The following is a 17,253-nucleotide window of genomic DNA, read 5'->3' on the forward strand; positions in this document are numbered from 1 at the left end:
TTCCAAGGACAACTAAGCCAGTGCTCAGCCCTTCTGAAAGTGCCACAATACAATAGTATTTGTATAGAGTCAATCATTGGCAACGCAGACTCTCAGATTGCTATGCTAAACAAATAAACACAGGGCTATCCAGAGTAAGACGTGAAAAGATCACAGATAATAAGTGGGAAGATAATAAACCAAGTTAGAAAAAACCCTATCGCTTGCCAAATACTTTTATAAAAGAATCTAGTATTTGTGGGCACTTTGCCTCTCCAAAACCTTTGCATTTTACCTTAACAAAAGTTAAAAATAAAGAAATACTAAATGTGGAAAGGATCATACCTATGTTAAAGAATAACCAGTGTGATAGGCTACAACCAACAGAGAACACAATCTGAGCACTCCTTTTTTTGATTGTGGCCCAAACACACACTTCTTCAGTGGCCCTGGGCAAATCACTTAACCTCCCTGTCTCCGTTTCCCATTCTTTAAGGTGAATGTAATGCTGATTACTTATCTACCTGTAAAAGGTGTGGCGAGGATTAATCAGTGTTTGTAAAACCATTTGAAGATGGGAAGCCCAGCATGCATGGTAAACCAATAAAACCAAACGCTCATTCCAAAACTCTTTCTTCAACATATGGAAAAATAAGGTCAGTATGGCACTGAGTTTGTTACACAAGACAGAACTGCTTTTGGGAAAACATTCTGCCTTTAAGCATGAAGACCTCGGGGCAAGAAAGGTCATCTGGAGTAAGAGGTCTTTACAACTTGTCCAGAAGGTGAATACCAGAGAACAAAGGAATATCCTTGACAATTCTACTAACATGACCCCAAGATTAAAAAGGAGATGCTGTTGCCAGACAAATTAATACACAGAGAAAGCACAAAGACAATTTCACACTGTTTGGTTCATATGCTCTGTAAAGTTATGCCTTCATGTCCTAATTTGAATATATTTTGCTATTTTTGTTCTATATACCTTTGACAGTAGCCTCCCACCCCAAAGAATACAAACAATAAATTGTTCTAGAAACCTACCATGGAGAAATTACCTAAGCAGAGAAAAGCAACAAATCAACCTGTGATGAAGTTTATACACATTGCCTTGAGATGAGTTTTTGCTAGATGAATTACATTTGTAGTTATCATTCCTTACCTTTTCATTCTCCAGGTCTAACATCTTCTGTGTCAGTGCAGCTTCTGTCCCCTCTATCTGTTTCAACCACTATGTGAACAAAGCAGTGTGAAGAGGAAAAAATAAAAAATGAAAAAAACAGACCTTCTGAAAAATTTGCACCAAACATTTTGCAAGTTTGTTGCCAACACTCCCAGGCACGTGCTTCCCCCTTGTCACCTATTCACTTTGAAGTTAGACATGAACAAACAGGTAGTGAAAACACAGGCAGAACGGAGGACTGTAGAAACATACTAAAGACTAACACGTGGAGGCTGTTTTTCTACGATAAATTAAAGGGTTTTCCCTTTAATTCCCTTCCCTTCCCTGCAAAGTTCAAGATACAAAATAAACTTGGGTGAAGAATGCAAAATCAGCCTGATTGTTTCCGACTTGATATACCCAACGCCTGTTGGCCTGATTTGCAAAACCATTACATGATTCCAGGGCACCAGTCCTGCATTTTTCCAGAAGGCAATTTAAACAAAAGCCACTGTGGCAAACTTGATCCTGTATTTTGTGCAGTTTGCTGCACCCTTTGTGGGAAGAGACTCACTTCTAAAACATCGGTAATGTAAAGGGAACAATAAAATCGACAGAGATGGAAGTTCATGCAGTTGCCACCATGAATCCCTTACCATTCTGGTGATAAACAGATCAAACAGAATTAAGAAGAATGACCATTGCATTCCAAAGGTAAAATTACATATCATAATATTTAAATGCATCGATAAGAAGGTTCTTGCTTAATTACTAAGTGTCACCAGGACTATATTTATAGTCAGCATTTAAGAATGGATGGAAATGCTCAGTTCTGAACTGTTTTGTTTCATTTCCTTATTGGTCTACAATCAGGATCAATGACTAACTTACAGAGAGTATAGTTTGGACTTATACTTCTTTTTGTAGTCACAGATCCCATTAAGACCAACTGTAGCTTTGCCACTGAGAACTATCACTTTCCTCAAACGATTTGCTTACTAACTCTGGATTACCCCCGTTTAATTCTTTTGGTAAGCATTACACATTGAATTTTAAAATGTAGGGGTTTGGTGAGTTCATTTGGGCTCAGACTCAAAGGAATTAATGACATACCCATTTTTTCCCAAAGATTTAGATAGGAAATCTGCAAACATAAGTTTACAAATAAGCAAAATGTGAATTAATTAATTCATCCTTTTGGACCTTCCGCTATTTAAGAGACTGTTGGATAAAAATGGAAACTTGTTTTATCTACTTTGTGCAGAGCTGAAAAAAGTGAACAGGAACACCGTATTCCCCAGTGATTCTATTCATATCATCTTTGCTTTCCTCATTTTGAAGGTGGCAGACTGAAGATATTCCTTAGGAAAGCCTCACTGCTGATGAAGGTTTCGGCAAGACAGTGAGCATTCTGAATCCTTGAGATCAATAGAAATGGGATGTCCTCAGCAGCTCTCACAGCTACCCTCAATATTTGCAAATGAAGGGTTATTTGCAAAAATTAGAGGTCTAATTTTCTTGGAGGTATGAATGATATGCCAAACTAAATGTTGATTCTGATCTTTCTATGTCTGTAAGCCTTTCTGGAACCAAGCGGCACAGAAGACACAACTACGTATTTAGGAGTTGTAATCAGCTGTAGCATTCAAAATAAGCTTCTGAAATTGTGCCAGCAGAACCCAGAAACTTTCCTTGCCTGGCAGCTTGATTTCCAAAAGATCACTTCTAGTGGCTGAATATAAAAATTTGATCTGAATAAACATTGAGTGTGATTAATTAGCACATGTGAATATAACTAGCACATCTATGTCTGTAGTACCATTTCTCTACCAAATGGTCCCATTACGAGATGATGATATGTGATAGTTTCTTGTAATTAAGGAACTATAGGAATGCACATGGGAAGCTATCTAGCCCATATTTAGAGGGACATCTGAGATGATTACACTACACTGGAGAAGGCAGTGGATTTGCTTTAAATTTCCTTTAAACTAAATTCAGTATATGCACCCAATAGAACTTATGTTAAAACCATCACCCAGTCTTACTTATCACATTTCGTCTGAATTTTCTGTGCTGTAAAACACAATATTATGAAAGGTGGTATCTTTTTTGTTTTGTTAAGGACAGCACAAGACTATTTTCTGCTATTTCTTTTTCTTAGTAAACTTTGGACATGGATAGTGCCTTCTGTTATGGAGAAAATCAGAGTAACTTGATTAGCCTGTACCTCAAATGTGCACTACGAAAAAGACGAAAAGGTTTCATGCTTCTCAGAGTACCCTCTTGATTCAATTTGCTACCATCTTGTACTTACTAGGTAACTGTGAGGCACTTCACTAAAATGACATAAAATGGATAGAGTCCATAGATAACGTGAACTATTTTCATCTCATTCTTTAAATGCAGTCTATTTACCTACAGAAGATAAAACCGAAATCTCCATCTTTCTGATGGAGTGTTCAATTTCTGTAATAACCAAAGCATATGATTAGACCACAGAGGAAAAAAAAAAAAGTTAAGGAAAACTAGGAACTGGAAAATAATACGTCAAATGAAATTATAGACCAACTTTAGCATAAACAAATAAAGTACCCATTGTAACTCTATGTTTCTATTCATTTAAGGAACTATTCCAGTTGATACAACTTCAAAACATTTATTGTTGTGATCCATTGCTAATGGAAATAACTTATTTTGCACCACTCTGACACCAATTAAATAAACTCACTAATTCCAGTGGCACTTTTTGCACAAGCACTAATTTACTTCAAGAAAAATAATCCAGTCCAGTCCCTAAAGTTTGGCCAGTTTTGCTCTTTATCTTAGCCTTGTGTACTGGGGTTCTTCCACTTTCATTATTGGATGTAAAGATCATCCCCTCCCCTTTTTAATGTTATAGTGCAATGAAAAACATAGATATTTTAGTGCTTTTCCTCAATTTTATTTTACTTATAGCAATTACTCACTTAAATCAATGATTATTAAATTACCTAATTTAGATTATCTACATTAAGATATTTAGGTAAGTAGATTACCAAAATTGTACCAATTAAAGCAATTATTACAAAATGCTCAAAAAGATAAGTAGATTACCAAAATTATACCAATTAAAGCAATTATTACAAAATGCTCAAATTTTAATTTTAAAGTTCTGACTCTGAACTTCAAAAATGCATCGAGGAAAAATTTACTAGAAACCTATGAAAAGGATGGACAAAGCTTCTTCAGAGAAAAAGGCAAGTCTTAATGCTAAATGTCATCTTTATTCATATACAGATCATATTCTCTCTGTAATTGGAGAAGTAAAGAACTAGTCATGCAGAACTGAGTGACCTGACTGATTACCTATCTTGTGCAAACTACTTTTTTGCTATCTGTGCCCAGTAATTTATGGAGGAAAGGACCACAGACCACTCGGAGCTTTTTCAGTCACACACAGAAGCAGGCCCAAAATGGAAGATGGTGGGACAACCTACAGAGGACTTCACAGCACCCTGTTCCCAGAGAGCAGAGAACATTGGCGCATCTGAGAATGAAGTCTTTCTTCTTAAGTGGCTTCTTAGTACTTTATATATCTCCAAAATATCCCCCAAATATGTTTTTATTTTTAAATTGGGTTTATTTTGTAAATTTGATTTTACCTCAAGACACCACAATCCAAACGGTCATGTAAGGATGAATACATGCTCCAAATCCAGACAAAGAAACATTTTTAACAGAAAAGCCATGCTTCCCTGGCAAAGTTATGCGATCTCTTACAAGACACGGTCAGCCTTTAGGCAGAGAAAAATCTTTACTGAATTCTACCTTTTCACAGAGGGAAAGCACAGTCCCAGCTTGGATTATTGCAACCTGTTCTTCATTTCTCAAATTCTAAAATACAAAAAGAGGCATTTCAAATTGGATTGGAAATCCATCCTTCAATGCAAGCAATAAATTTTAACTTTACTTTAAAGAATAAATCAGCTATAACATTAAGCATTCTATAAACACACCCGAAAAGGATCCCATGATTGAAAGTATTAAAAGCTAGACCTAGGGCACTTAGTCTCCACTCTATTTCAGTGCACCACTCCCACAATGCTTTTGCAACAGTTCATCATTCAATGAAAATTAGGTGGTTTCTGTCAGGGATTTTGGAATTTTATTTTCCTTTTCTAGACAAAAAAATGCCAGTTCACTGGACTATAGCCCTGCAGCAAGCGAATCTTCCTCAAACGCATTTCAGAGCTAGACTTCCCATTAACAAAAATAATGCAAAGAAAGAGCATCAGAACTTTCAACACTAAAAACTAAATCTAGAGCTTAAAACTAGTATTATAAAGACTGCAAACTGTTAAAGCTACCTTTAAAGTGGACCCAGCTCCATAGATGTTTGTGCCCAAACTGCATGACCAAGATTTTATACGGTGTTTGGCAATACAGGGGAAGAAGGGGAACCAGTAATCCTTGCCCTTTCTCACAGTAAAGTCACTCCTGGCAGAGGCATCCTTCACAGTAGCAGGTGCTACTATTACTACTCAAGAGAAAAAATTCAGGAACAACTTAGCTCCGATTTCCCTATTTTCCTCCCCTATCCTGTTTTATATCTTTTCCCTCTGCCTACTACAGTGCTATGTCACTTTTCCTATGTCATTCAGCCTATCTTGAGAAATTACACTTCTCATGAGCATCAAGTTAACTGAAATATTTTAAGTTCATAAAAGTCCTACCTAACCATTCATATTGTTCATACAAATATAGGCATATAAAAATCACTCTCTGCATTTTCTTGAATGTTTTTTCCTGCTGTGGGGAAAAAAAATGCTTTAAAATAACCATAAAACTGGAAGTATATTTGAAATTAAAAATTTGTTACCCCATTATCTCCAAGAATATCTAGCTTCTTCATAAGTTCAGATATATTCACGTCCTGAAAAAGATATTCAACACTTATTTTTTACACAGTAGGTGAGAAAGTTTTTATATGCTACATTTTATGTACCCTTTATTCACTTCTGCATGCAAAAAGACTTGCAACATAAATAAGAGAACGATTAGCTTTGCATCACAATTACAAAAGCGCTATTGATACTTTCAGAGGCAAAACCAAATGTCACTCTTGATTATAGGAAACAGCCTGGATGTCTGTGTATGAGGGCAGAATGTTCCCGTACGACACACGTTTACCATCTTGCTGATGTGTGCAGAAAAAAGATCAAAACTGATAAACTGGCTAAAGGACTGTTTTTTCTGCTTGTTTGGAGTGGAGCATCAAGCACATCAAGATACAGAAATTAAAATGACAGAGAGCACGAACAAAATAATTGTGAAGAACGCTTTGTTGCATGGGGGTTTTTTTATTTTCTTTGTTAAACAAGAGTGGAGTTTCAAATCAGCCTCAGAGTAGAAGAAGGGAATGTGCACAGTGGGCTGAACCTGCTCTTCCAAATGCTATCAGCTCACAACCTTTGTGAGTAGAAAGTCCCATTTTTCTGCCACGCAGCCCCAGATCTACAAAAAGCAGCAAAGAACCCATCCTCATTAAGGCCCAGTCGCTGAAAGCAAGAAAAACGCTCCTTTGATACAAACAAGAGAGGAGTAAAATCACACAGTGTCAGTATTTTACACAGTGCCAGGAACCATTCCTAGGCCCAAGAACTCTATTTTCTACTTTAAAAGGTTTTTGGGAATATTCATGGAAATTTTTAACCTGCATGAATCACATTCTCCTGACCTATCCCAGGTACAGTCCAGAAGTTAATATGGACCAGGGATCATTCCATCGACAGCCTCTATGCCGCCATGCAATTTGAAGGTAGGAAGGCTTGGGAGCATGGGCAAAGACCAGTTCACGTTAGTCCAAAATGTATAATACACATGCACAAAGCACAACAGTCTTGTTAAAAGCTGGCATCCTCAACTTGTACTCCTATTCAGCACTTCTTAGTGGAGGCCACTTTTCAGAGGGCTGTGTCTTGTCTCACTAGTTTCATTACTTACAGTACAAAACATGCTGGTTTGCATCTATGTGTTGTGCAACTGCATTACGTGGGTAGTCAGAATGATCAGTCTTTAAAAATTTGTAAAGCTAGATTAGCTGTGCTTGCAAATTGCATAACTACACCAGAATATACTTGCTCATGGCTCTGTACCTAACAGATACATTCTCCAGTGAGGAAGGCTTAATAAGAAATGAAAGATTTCCTGAAGACTAGACACAGATGTGGAGAGAATCTACAAATTATTCCATCCTGGCTGCAAAAAAGACATAATATGTTATGTTCAAGTTGGTCTATCCTGAGAAGTCCTCTCCTTCTCTTCCATCTCTCCCCAAACGCATCAGCAGTGTCTCCAGATGTTACATCAGCTATTAAACAGGGCACACCAAAAATTTTAGAGTGGTGCAGAGCTTAATACACAATTGGTGTTAAAAACAAAACTATTGATTATGATGAGCATTGACAATGTTTAATGTAAACTTCTTTAGCTGATCAGTTACACCAGTGAAGAACGGAATTCAGTACGACATGCAAGTTTTTGCACCTATTTAGCCAGAAATACTCATTCTAATTCATGTATTTCCATGATGAAGCATGTAGGAAGATTTAGAAACCAAATCAGATTTTGCATCGTTCTAAAGTCTAATTTGCTACTGATGGCTAACAATTTTGAAAGACACTGAAACCATAAAAAGTCAACAATTTCAGTATGCCCATATTAGGTGACTGCTCCTGCTTCCAGGTAAGTGAACTGAAACACAGATAAAAACCACGTCTGTTCAGAAGTGCAACAGAAGACAGAAGAAAAAATATGAATTCTAGATCCTGGTAAGCTGTACCTGCTACAGGCAACATGCAAATTAGAATAGCAGATAAGCTAAAAAGCAGGTCTGGCATCCCACAGAGGCTCTATTTGAAAGATGGTATGCTAAGTGATAACTCTTGGTGTGGTTTGGGAAATGACTACACAACCACACCGGTAGGTAAGAATCAGGTTTTAACTTTTTTTCTTTTAGACTACTCAGCTCCCTAACAACATGCAGCCTACAATGTCAGTTTAGTATTGTGCTTGTTAAGACACTGAATAGAAACAAGCCTTCTATAAGCGGACTTGTAAATACAATTACAAATACAAAATCCATTTGTACAGCTAGTCTATTCAAGGGAGAAGTGAGTAATTCTCATAGCAGAAGCTAACCAACTGAGATATTTATCTCATGCTTGATCTAAAATGATAGATAGAGTCTCACCTATTTGAATGAGTTTTGGATCAGGCATATCACGCTTCAGGGCCCCGGCCTAGGCAAATAACTCACGCGTATTAATTCAACAAACAAAAAGCATAGGTGCTTACCTAAATTGGGCGTAAAGTAATAGGTGAATGTCATATTTCTAACCTTAGATGAAAACATTTAATATCAAGAACAAAGTACTGTAGCAAGCCTGACAATGAATCACATCAACATCCACATTCTTCTCTGCAATGTTTTTAAGGCAATACCCTAAACAAAATATGAACTATTTTGATTGACAAGCCTTCATTTTCATTGATGAACTCCTGACAGACTACCAGATCATATTCTTATGAAACGCTTTCTCCAGTGAGAAGTACCTTTTCTTACTATACTTATTTTTTTCAGTTTTTCTTCCCTCCAGCAAGATGGCAAACCATTTGTTTGGATATTGGGTCGGACATTCCAAATAAGTTCCTGGCCATCCAACTGTTACTAATGTTTTACATATACCTTTATTCCTTCCTGTTGACAGAACAGTTGAAGTGCACTTCCATTGTTTTCAGGGAAGGTGGTTATATGAAGATTAAATGCCGGCGACCTTCGTTCTCTCTCCTGAGGAAAGATTTTGTTTAAAAACAACACTTGTGATTATATGTAAATATTTATTTCCCAGTTTACAAAACATAACTGTACAATAAAAAGGTAGATTCCTATTCCCATTCCAAATACATGATATTTCCTCCTACTTTCCCATATTTGAAGGATTTTGGCTTTAGCTAAGGACAAATATGGTGTCAGCTCCCAACTGATCCCACGCATACACAATTTCTGCAAAGTTAACTGACACTCCTCAGAGGCAGGAACCCTTGCACACTGGCCAAACAACTAACTGGAGCCCTAAAAAACTCTACAGTTTTTTTATGTTGGTTATAACCTTATTTAACTACTGCTTTCTTTCATGGAACAAAGAACAATTTAGGAGGAAGAAACTGCAGAAAAAACTTCAAACTCCATCATGAAATAGTATTATCACTGAAGATTTTCTCAATAAAATTAAAGCTGTGTATCTGGTCCCTGTTTATTCTACAGTTCACCTTTCTATTAAAGCATGTAAAATCCCCAGTCCTATTCACTGCACAACCCAGGCTGCTGGAATATGTTGAAAGGCAGCACTGCTTTACACTTATGATGTTCTTTCTGCCCAAACTAGAAATTATAAATTCCCATTTATCTGAAACAATAGTATTTCTAAAACTTATCCAGCCTATCTACTTGACTTTCATGCATTTCTTCGAAATACCAACCTATTATTTCTTCAGAAGGCAGAAATACGGTAAAATAATAAATAAGCAATTTTACTTAAATTTTAACGAGTTTGTGAAAATGACTGGATTGAAGGCTCTGGGCAAATAAGGCACTGGGTCTTCCTCTAAATGCTCTATGGCCATGGGGACACAAGTGATGAAAATCATATGTCCTCTCCATATTATGTGAGGAGGCACTGACAACAAGAGCTTCAGTTTCTGACAGTATAATGAAAGAGAGCTACTGCAAATATTTTAGTTCCTATGACCATCCATGCATTGCCCAATTTCCTAAATCACAAAGCGAGGCACTTTAACTGATATGGTGGGCTGCATCCATTCACTTAAGCAAGTTACAAAGCATGGCAACTCTTGCTCATTAACTAGCTTAAATCTAATTTGAAACCACATAGAGGGAAAAATCTCCATACTCCATACACATTTTTATCCCTCATAAGCTCTATTTTAAATAATTTTTGTATTAAGAGTCTAATTTTGAAATGCGATTAAATGACCTAGCTGTTGTCATCCAAACCCAGAAGCTTTTCTTGTCCAAATTCAGTTAGATTTTTAAAGAAATTATTTTCCTGCATTTAAACTCACCTGAATTTGTTTGCGTTAAATGGTAGACAAACGTTTGCGTTTTCTACTCTAGCCTAATTTTCATCCAAAATACTTTAATGGCTCTCAAAAAACCACTGTCCTGATTACCAGAAACATTAATGATTTTACTAAAGGATTCACGTTGCCAGTCACATTTGTGTCTATGTGCTTGCCTACTAAGGAAAAAAATCTTTTCTTGCAATCACACAAAAATACTTCCATTGTTATTCTGTGAAACAAGTCCTTAAAGATTTGGCACATCACACTGAGCTATTCTTCCTGTGATTCTTCCATATGAAAAAGACATTCATGAAGGATGTATTAAAGCACTTTTTTTCTTTTCCTAAGAAAATTTTTTGGATTATTCTAAGAACACTTACACTTTAGGAAGCAGTTTCTAGTGTAACTGCCAACTCAAATGCTAAATTGCTCAGTATTTTACTTTACAATTGCCTAATAAAAATATAAAGATATATATTAGAAAGCATTTTTATTTTCCTGAACGTGTACTGAAATTCCAATAACCTAAATTTATTATTTTGAATATAATGGGCTATGACATGAAAATATACAGATGATAAAGGATTAAAAAAGATTAAGAAACGTCAAAGACAAAAAGCAGAATGTCCACATAACAGGAAGACATGACATTTTCATCTTTATCAGAGAAGTTACACATGCCAAAATTTTTGGTGAAACGTGCTGGGTGATGAAAATTATGGTGGAGTGACAATGACAGGTTTCTTAGAGAGTTTATTGTAAATGGTGTTAAGGATGCCGATGATCTTTGAAAGTGAACAATGTTATCAGGCAATAAAATCGTGTGACAATTGTGCATCATATATGAGCAGTTTAGTGTTACTAAACTTGACATGGGACCCATTTATGAGGTGATGAGAACTATTGCTTTCTACTTTAATCACAGGCTACATGTTCAAATTGTTATTCACACATAACTTCACTTATTTCATTTTTGCAAAGGATAGAATTTGGTTGCTATCAGCAACATTCTACTTTCATGTACAGAAGTTGTACTTGTGTGTAACCAGTTTAACCTTGACATTCTCAGAGGGTTTTTCTCCTTTTTTCCATTGACTGATGCCAATTATTTCCAGCCCACGACCATTTTATACCATCAGTAAATGGATTTCAGGTAAGAGAAATTCTTTCAAAGCTACTATCAAAATGTGCTCTTTTGAGATCATTTTACTTCATATAAACGTTGTCAATCTTAAATCAATGTAATTAAAAGCAATTATACATTGATGTGATGGATGTGTCAGATCTTTAGTCAGATCACTGCATGCAAGATGTGAGAAGGTGTGTTAATTTAAACAATGCCAACCAAGGCTGTAGTATACATACCAAGTGATTTCACATGCAGGAAAGGAGCAGTTATGGAAATGAAACAAATAAAAAAGGCAAAATATTGCAAAACAAAATATTTTATTAGATGAAAAACAAACTATATGCAATATATATTAGCTATATTACAACTTTATAAACATTAGCGAGCTGTCTCTCCAAAACACATTAAGGCAGTGGCATCAATTTCATTATCCCAAGATACAACATTTAAAAAATAGATACCTAAGTGATTTCCCTTAAACATGCACCAGACATCAGTAATCTTTACAGGAATTTCAGCTTGGGTTCAAACATAATTTCTGCTCCATTTGAGAGTTTGCAACAGAGAGAATCTCTTACTTCAAGCTCTAGCACTCTGAATTCTAACAGCTCATTCTGGTCTTTTGCATCTTGCATCTCGTTCTTCAGCTGATGCTCTTCTTGTTCCATTCTGTAAATCTATGAGACAAACACAACATCATAACATCCCGTAAGCAATGGAAAAGATACTGTACAGAGTTACGGGCCAGGGGTTTAGACAAAACTGTTAATTATTTCAGTTTCTTATTAGAAGTTGGGACGTGTCTTGGAGACAAAGAAGGAACATCCCATCAGAAAGTATTTGTGACAACTGCCAGTAGAAAATGGTCAACGATCTCTTAGAATAGTAATCTGGAAGTAGTATGACAAGTGATATGAATATTATATCTAAATAAGTTGAGTAATACAAGCTTTCTTTTAGAATCAAGTGAATGAAACTGGATTACATTAACATTTGGGTAGACTCTTCTCAATAACTTTGCATAGCTAGACATCTACTCTTTACAGTATAAAAAAAAGACAATAATGGAGAGGTTTTAATACCTACTTTCAGATTTTCCAGATTTGTGCTTTGGGGCACTAACAATGACAAAACAGAAATTCAAAACTGACTATTCATTATGCCAACCAATAGCTTTGGTCTACTGCCTAGCTTAACTGGGTGATCTTTGTATGATACTAAATAGAAGTATAACATCTGGCATAATGTACTATAATGCTTATAATACCCATGCAAGTGTCTGAATAAATTAAGTCTGGCTGTAGCTACTTTTAGTCAAGATTTTTTCTTTGGTTATCTTATTCCTATTATATCAATATTGAGCTACTAATTAACAAAAAATAATTCTTTTACTTCCCAAGTACTAGCTAACCTTCCCACCAATATCAGTGAAGAGCAATGAGGATGCTCAGCCCTGAGCGTCTCAGACAGTAAATGATACAATAGTCTTGAATCAATCGGTATTAATGGATGCAAAAATCTAAAAAAAAAAAAGGAAGGCTGAAGGGAGCAGGCGATTTCATTAGTGATCAGGACAATAATGATCTTTGTGTAACTGCTTGACAAAATATAAGATTCCACATTATGCTTAGTATTTTACATTGTATTTTGTTGGATACTGGAAACATCAGCCAGCTTGGGTTCTACTGCTGGCTATACAACATGTAATTCCACAATAAAGAGCAGCTCCCACTCCCAAAGAGTACAAAAGCATATCAGTACTTTAATCGGAGACTTTTATCCAAACTTCTGTTTCTGGAGATAAATAAAGTAAACAATTTTCAGGTTGATATTTCAGTGCTTAGTACATTGATTTCCTTTTACCATTCCTTTTATGATAAAGGGCAGCAATTGTGAATATATTCCCAGATTCTGAACACGTACCTTCTCTAGCAACTCCTGGTTTGTTCTGATTAACAGCTGCTTTTCTTCTACCCATTTTGAATCCTGAGGAAGAAGAGCAATAAAGTAGTAAAGTTATATATATATTGTGAAATGAGAAAAAATTAATAAGCACAATAATTAGAAGATTTCAGACATCATTGTACATTCAAGTATAAAAATGGTCATACATCAAAAAATAAAGCTTTCATAAATATTTCAAGTATAAATAGCATTTTAAGCTACAGAGAAAATAGTTCCTTTCTTTTCCTGAAGAAACAAGTTCCTCTTAATACGTTCCAGCTAAGCATATACTTTAAAATCTTTACATATAGCAATTGTGGGTGAACGCAGTTATATGATATTTTATGTCATTTTAAAAACATTTATTTACTCAACTCAAAACTATTTCTTTCATTGCAAGGAGTTGGGAACTTTTGCAAAATCATCCCATTTTGAGTGGTGTAATGCAAATCCCAATAGAGAAAAGGGAAAAAAAAATATATTTAATTACCCCAAATGACCGAAAACACACTTCAGTGGTATGCAGTTAATTGCCCTCTGCTAAAAGTGTGAGAATTAGGCTTATACAAAGTGTTTGTGATAAGGTATTCAAAGCTATGGAGAAAGGGCAGCGATGTAAGATATTCCATACTCCATTTGAAAACTATATTTCCATTTGATTGCTTGTTCCAAAGCTGATCTGTGATTTTAGGTTTTTCCATGGCTTCAAAAGGCCTCATCAAATATCCCTTTAAAGACCCAAGTTACAAAACCTCCTGCTAGTCATATCTGGACATTCATATTTAATAGATTATAACAGCCAAATTCACTCTGTTCTCTCTGTAGAAAAAAGTGTTTACATAACTTAGCTCATACTGTTCTAATAAGTTTAATAAAACAATATCCAATACTTAATATCCCATACTAACTCCAGATCAAATTATTTTCTAGCTAATAAGGACAACTTATTTAAAATCTAAATGTCTTTACTAAAGTATTAAGGCCAATATTTTTGTGGTCATCAAGCTATTTGCACATTGATGCTGTATGAGAAACTAATGAAATTGTCTTGAAATGCCAACAAAAAATATCTAAAACATTATGATATAACATTTACATTTTTAAAAAAAGTTTAAAGTCAGTTTTTCTACCTACTGTCCACATTTGCATATTCTTCCGTTCTTTCTCCCTTTCCCACTCATATCCAAGAATGCACAAGTGCATTTTAACTCTCATTCAGCAAGCAAGCTCTCCAGGGTTATGTTAAAAGTATCATACTAAGAGTAATATACTAAAATAAGTACTGAAAAGGCATTTTTCAAGATTTTTGGAAAAAAAATGAAATAACTGTTGAAAATAAAATCCAATGTTGAGTTTAACGTTTCACTAGCATTTTACTAAGGCCAAGGAATGAACAAAGAGTTGCATTTATAGACTTCGGGCGGATATCCCAATGCATGTATGTGCTAAAAAGACAGGTTAACATCAGACCTGCAGGTTCAACTACTCCAGTTCACACAAGTAGAAAAAAATGGATTAGTTTGCCCTATTGATAATTAACTTTCGTGTCTGTCTTGATGAATTTAGTTCCACTCGACTTTCTGAGAAAATCTTAACTTCAGTGGGATTGTGTTTATATACACACCAGGTAACTGAGAGATGAGCATTCAAAAAAAAAATTAAAAAAAAAAATAAAGTCATCAATCCGGCACATTACATACTCCATTTATTATATACCACTACTAACATTTTATAAGAATTTCTTCCCTTAATATAACGTTTCTCATGCATGCACCTCAATGTACCTTGCAGAAATCTATTATTAGTCTTGTTTTACATCTAGGCGAATTCTGCCAGATTGGGCTCATGAGAGATTACCAAGAGTATCAACGTATACACATAAACTGTTATGAGCTAAGCTTCAAATCATTTTTTAACAATAAGATTCTAATCTCCTGCTCCGAATTTAAGTTCGGGAAAATTGTGAAGCTCTTTGCTGCTTCTGTTTCCTGAAGCTGCAAAGTAAGACTAAAAATTCCTGGGATAACACACTAGGATCTCCATTCACTGTTTGCTTTTCCAAAAGCACCTAATGGACTGGTTCCTTGAATGAACATTTCACAAGTATTATCACATCATCATCACTACCACGACCACCTAAATGACAAAGTAATAATTAAAAAAAAAAGTCACATACTGCACAAAGAAGTCAGTTTGTCACCACAAGAATTTATTTTGTTGAATGTAAATGCTAACAGGTCAGGAGAACTGAGCTAGAGCTCCCAGGAAGACATTGTGACCGCTTCTGTGGAAAGCTAACGCCAGGGGTACAAACCAGCCCACTAGAGACAATATCATATTGCTCCTCGTCACATCCCTGTTGGCTTTTTCAAAATTACTAAGAGATACAAGGTTGAAAATGTGGTTATGAATCTCAAAGTAAAAACTAATTAAATTATAATTTCCAGGCATACTTTTTTAACACTCTGGAAGCAAAATCACAGAAGTAATTTCTTACATGTATATCCATGTTCACTGATCTTATTTACATACACAGTACTTCTATTTTACACTCTAATAGTCAACTATTTTGTGTTTTTAATTACACAGCAATTTGCCCACAACACCTTTATCATTAACACACTAGAATGTCAGCAGCAGATCCTCGAGAGGTCTTCAGTTCCATTTATTCTTCCAAAAGCTCAGTGAGCCATCATTTTCAGATTGACAACATATTCTCTAATTTTAGTAATATTTTATCTACATGGAATTCACTAAACAAGTTGCAGTTTGCGTGGGAGCTAGCAAAAACAATTTGTATCATTAATTTAAATATGGTCCCTTGTATATATACAGAATCTTACAGAAGATTACAAAGAATAAACCATAAAAATAGTAACACTATCAACTTGGCATTATTTGTAGGTTGCTTTTATTCAATGCTACAGGATCATTAGTCTTTGAAATGTGTATCTATAGATAGCTATATCTTATTAACAGATGCTACCTGCAACCTTAAAATTGTTATTTCAAATAATCAAGCATAAAACAACATCTCCCCAATTTTGTCAGTGCATTCTAGCAGTTGTACAACTGAGCATCTTTTAAATGCACTCTCGTAACTCATAATCAGCTTTCCTGAAGATCCTAGGCATTATTAAATATGCATCAGTAGCCACATCTTCATCAAGTGTTTACAAGGTATACCAAAGCATAAGGCCTAATTTTACTCTGTCTGATGGTATGGGAATTTGAAAGCAGTTGGGTCCTCCGAGAGCTTAAGCCCAGGAGAGCAACACCGCAAGTGGCTTCCAGTAACCAGACACACTCAGTGGTTCATTTCTCTAGCTGAAGCATGCGTGCAAGTGATTTGGTTTCTTTAATTTTTCTATGCTACACACCAAAAAATATTCTCCAGTACAAATATAGAATATTTGGTTTATTGTAATTTAGAGCAAACATAAACAAAATGGAAAACAGGAGAAAAGCCTGCACCAATGGCAATGGGAACAGAATTTACAATGCATGTACACGCGGCTATTTCGATATTATGCTTTAATGTACTATGTGTTAGAAAACGAATCTTTAATGGCATTTTCTTAGCCTGTATAAAACTTTATTTAAGTAATCTATTGGTGGAGTAGCAATTAAGCTGCATCAGTCACACTAACACACCAGCAAGCAATGAAGATGGCAAGGGCACCACTGCATGCAAGGGAGAAAATGATGTGGTAGAGGACATTAAGAGAGCCTTTTACCTGTCCTTTCTCGATTAGAGCTTTCTCCAGGTCCTCAATTTTTGCCTGACACCTGAGAAGGTCGGCTTGCAGTTGTTCACGAGTCTGGGGAAAAAAAAAAAAAAAGTATTAAAAAGTGTGTGTATATGCACGTACATCCTGGTAGTCGGGTAGATTTAATTACACATAGAATCAAA

The 17,253-nt window shown here is 35.5% G+C and overlaps 1 protein-coding gene across 8 annotated transcripts in view; it reads right to left on the minus strand.

Annotated features, from left to right (window-relative positions):
• The window catches only part of JAKMIP1 (janus kinase and microtubule interacting protein 1), a 97,418-nt gene that overhangs the window by 21,271 nt on the left and 58,894 nt on the right, over positions 1-17,253 (minus strand). For 6 of the 8 annotated variants that reach the window (XM_054203890.1, XM_054203888.1, XM_054203884.1 and 3 more), the window contains 7 exons: positions 17,078-17,161; positions 13,320-13,382; positions 11,975-12,073; positions 8,871-8,972; positions 6,003-6,056; positions 4,952-5,017; positions 1,142-1,210 (listed from right to left, as the gene is read on the minus strand). In XM_054203890.1, coding sequence (XP_054059865.1) covers positions 1,142-1,210; positions 4,952-5,017; positions 6,003-6,056; positions 8,871-8,972; positions 11,975-12,073; positions 13,320-13,382; positions 17,078-17,161 — 537 coding nt within the window. The remainder of the gene's footprint in view (positions 1-1,141; positions 1,211-4,951; positions 5,018-6,002; positions 6,057-8,870; positions 8,973-11,974; positions 12,074-13,319; positions 13,383-17,077; positions 17,162-17,253) is intronic. The other 2 variants (XM_054203889.1, XM_054203885.1) reach the window with 1 other exon arrangement.

This window comes from Rissa tridactyla, chromosome 5 (assembly GCF_028500815.1).
Source record: "Rissa tridactyla isolate bRisTri1 chromosome 5, bRisTri1.patW.cur.20221130, whole genome shotgun sequence".
Taxonomy (NCBI): domain Eukaryota; kingdom Metazoa; phylum Chordata; class Aves; order Charadriiformes; family Laridae; genus Rissa; species Rissa tridactyla.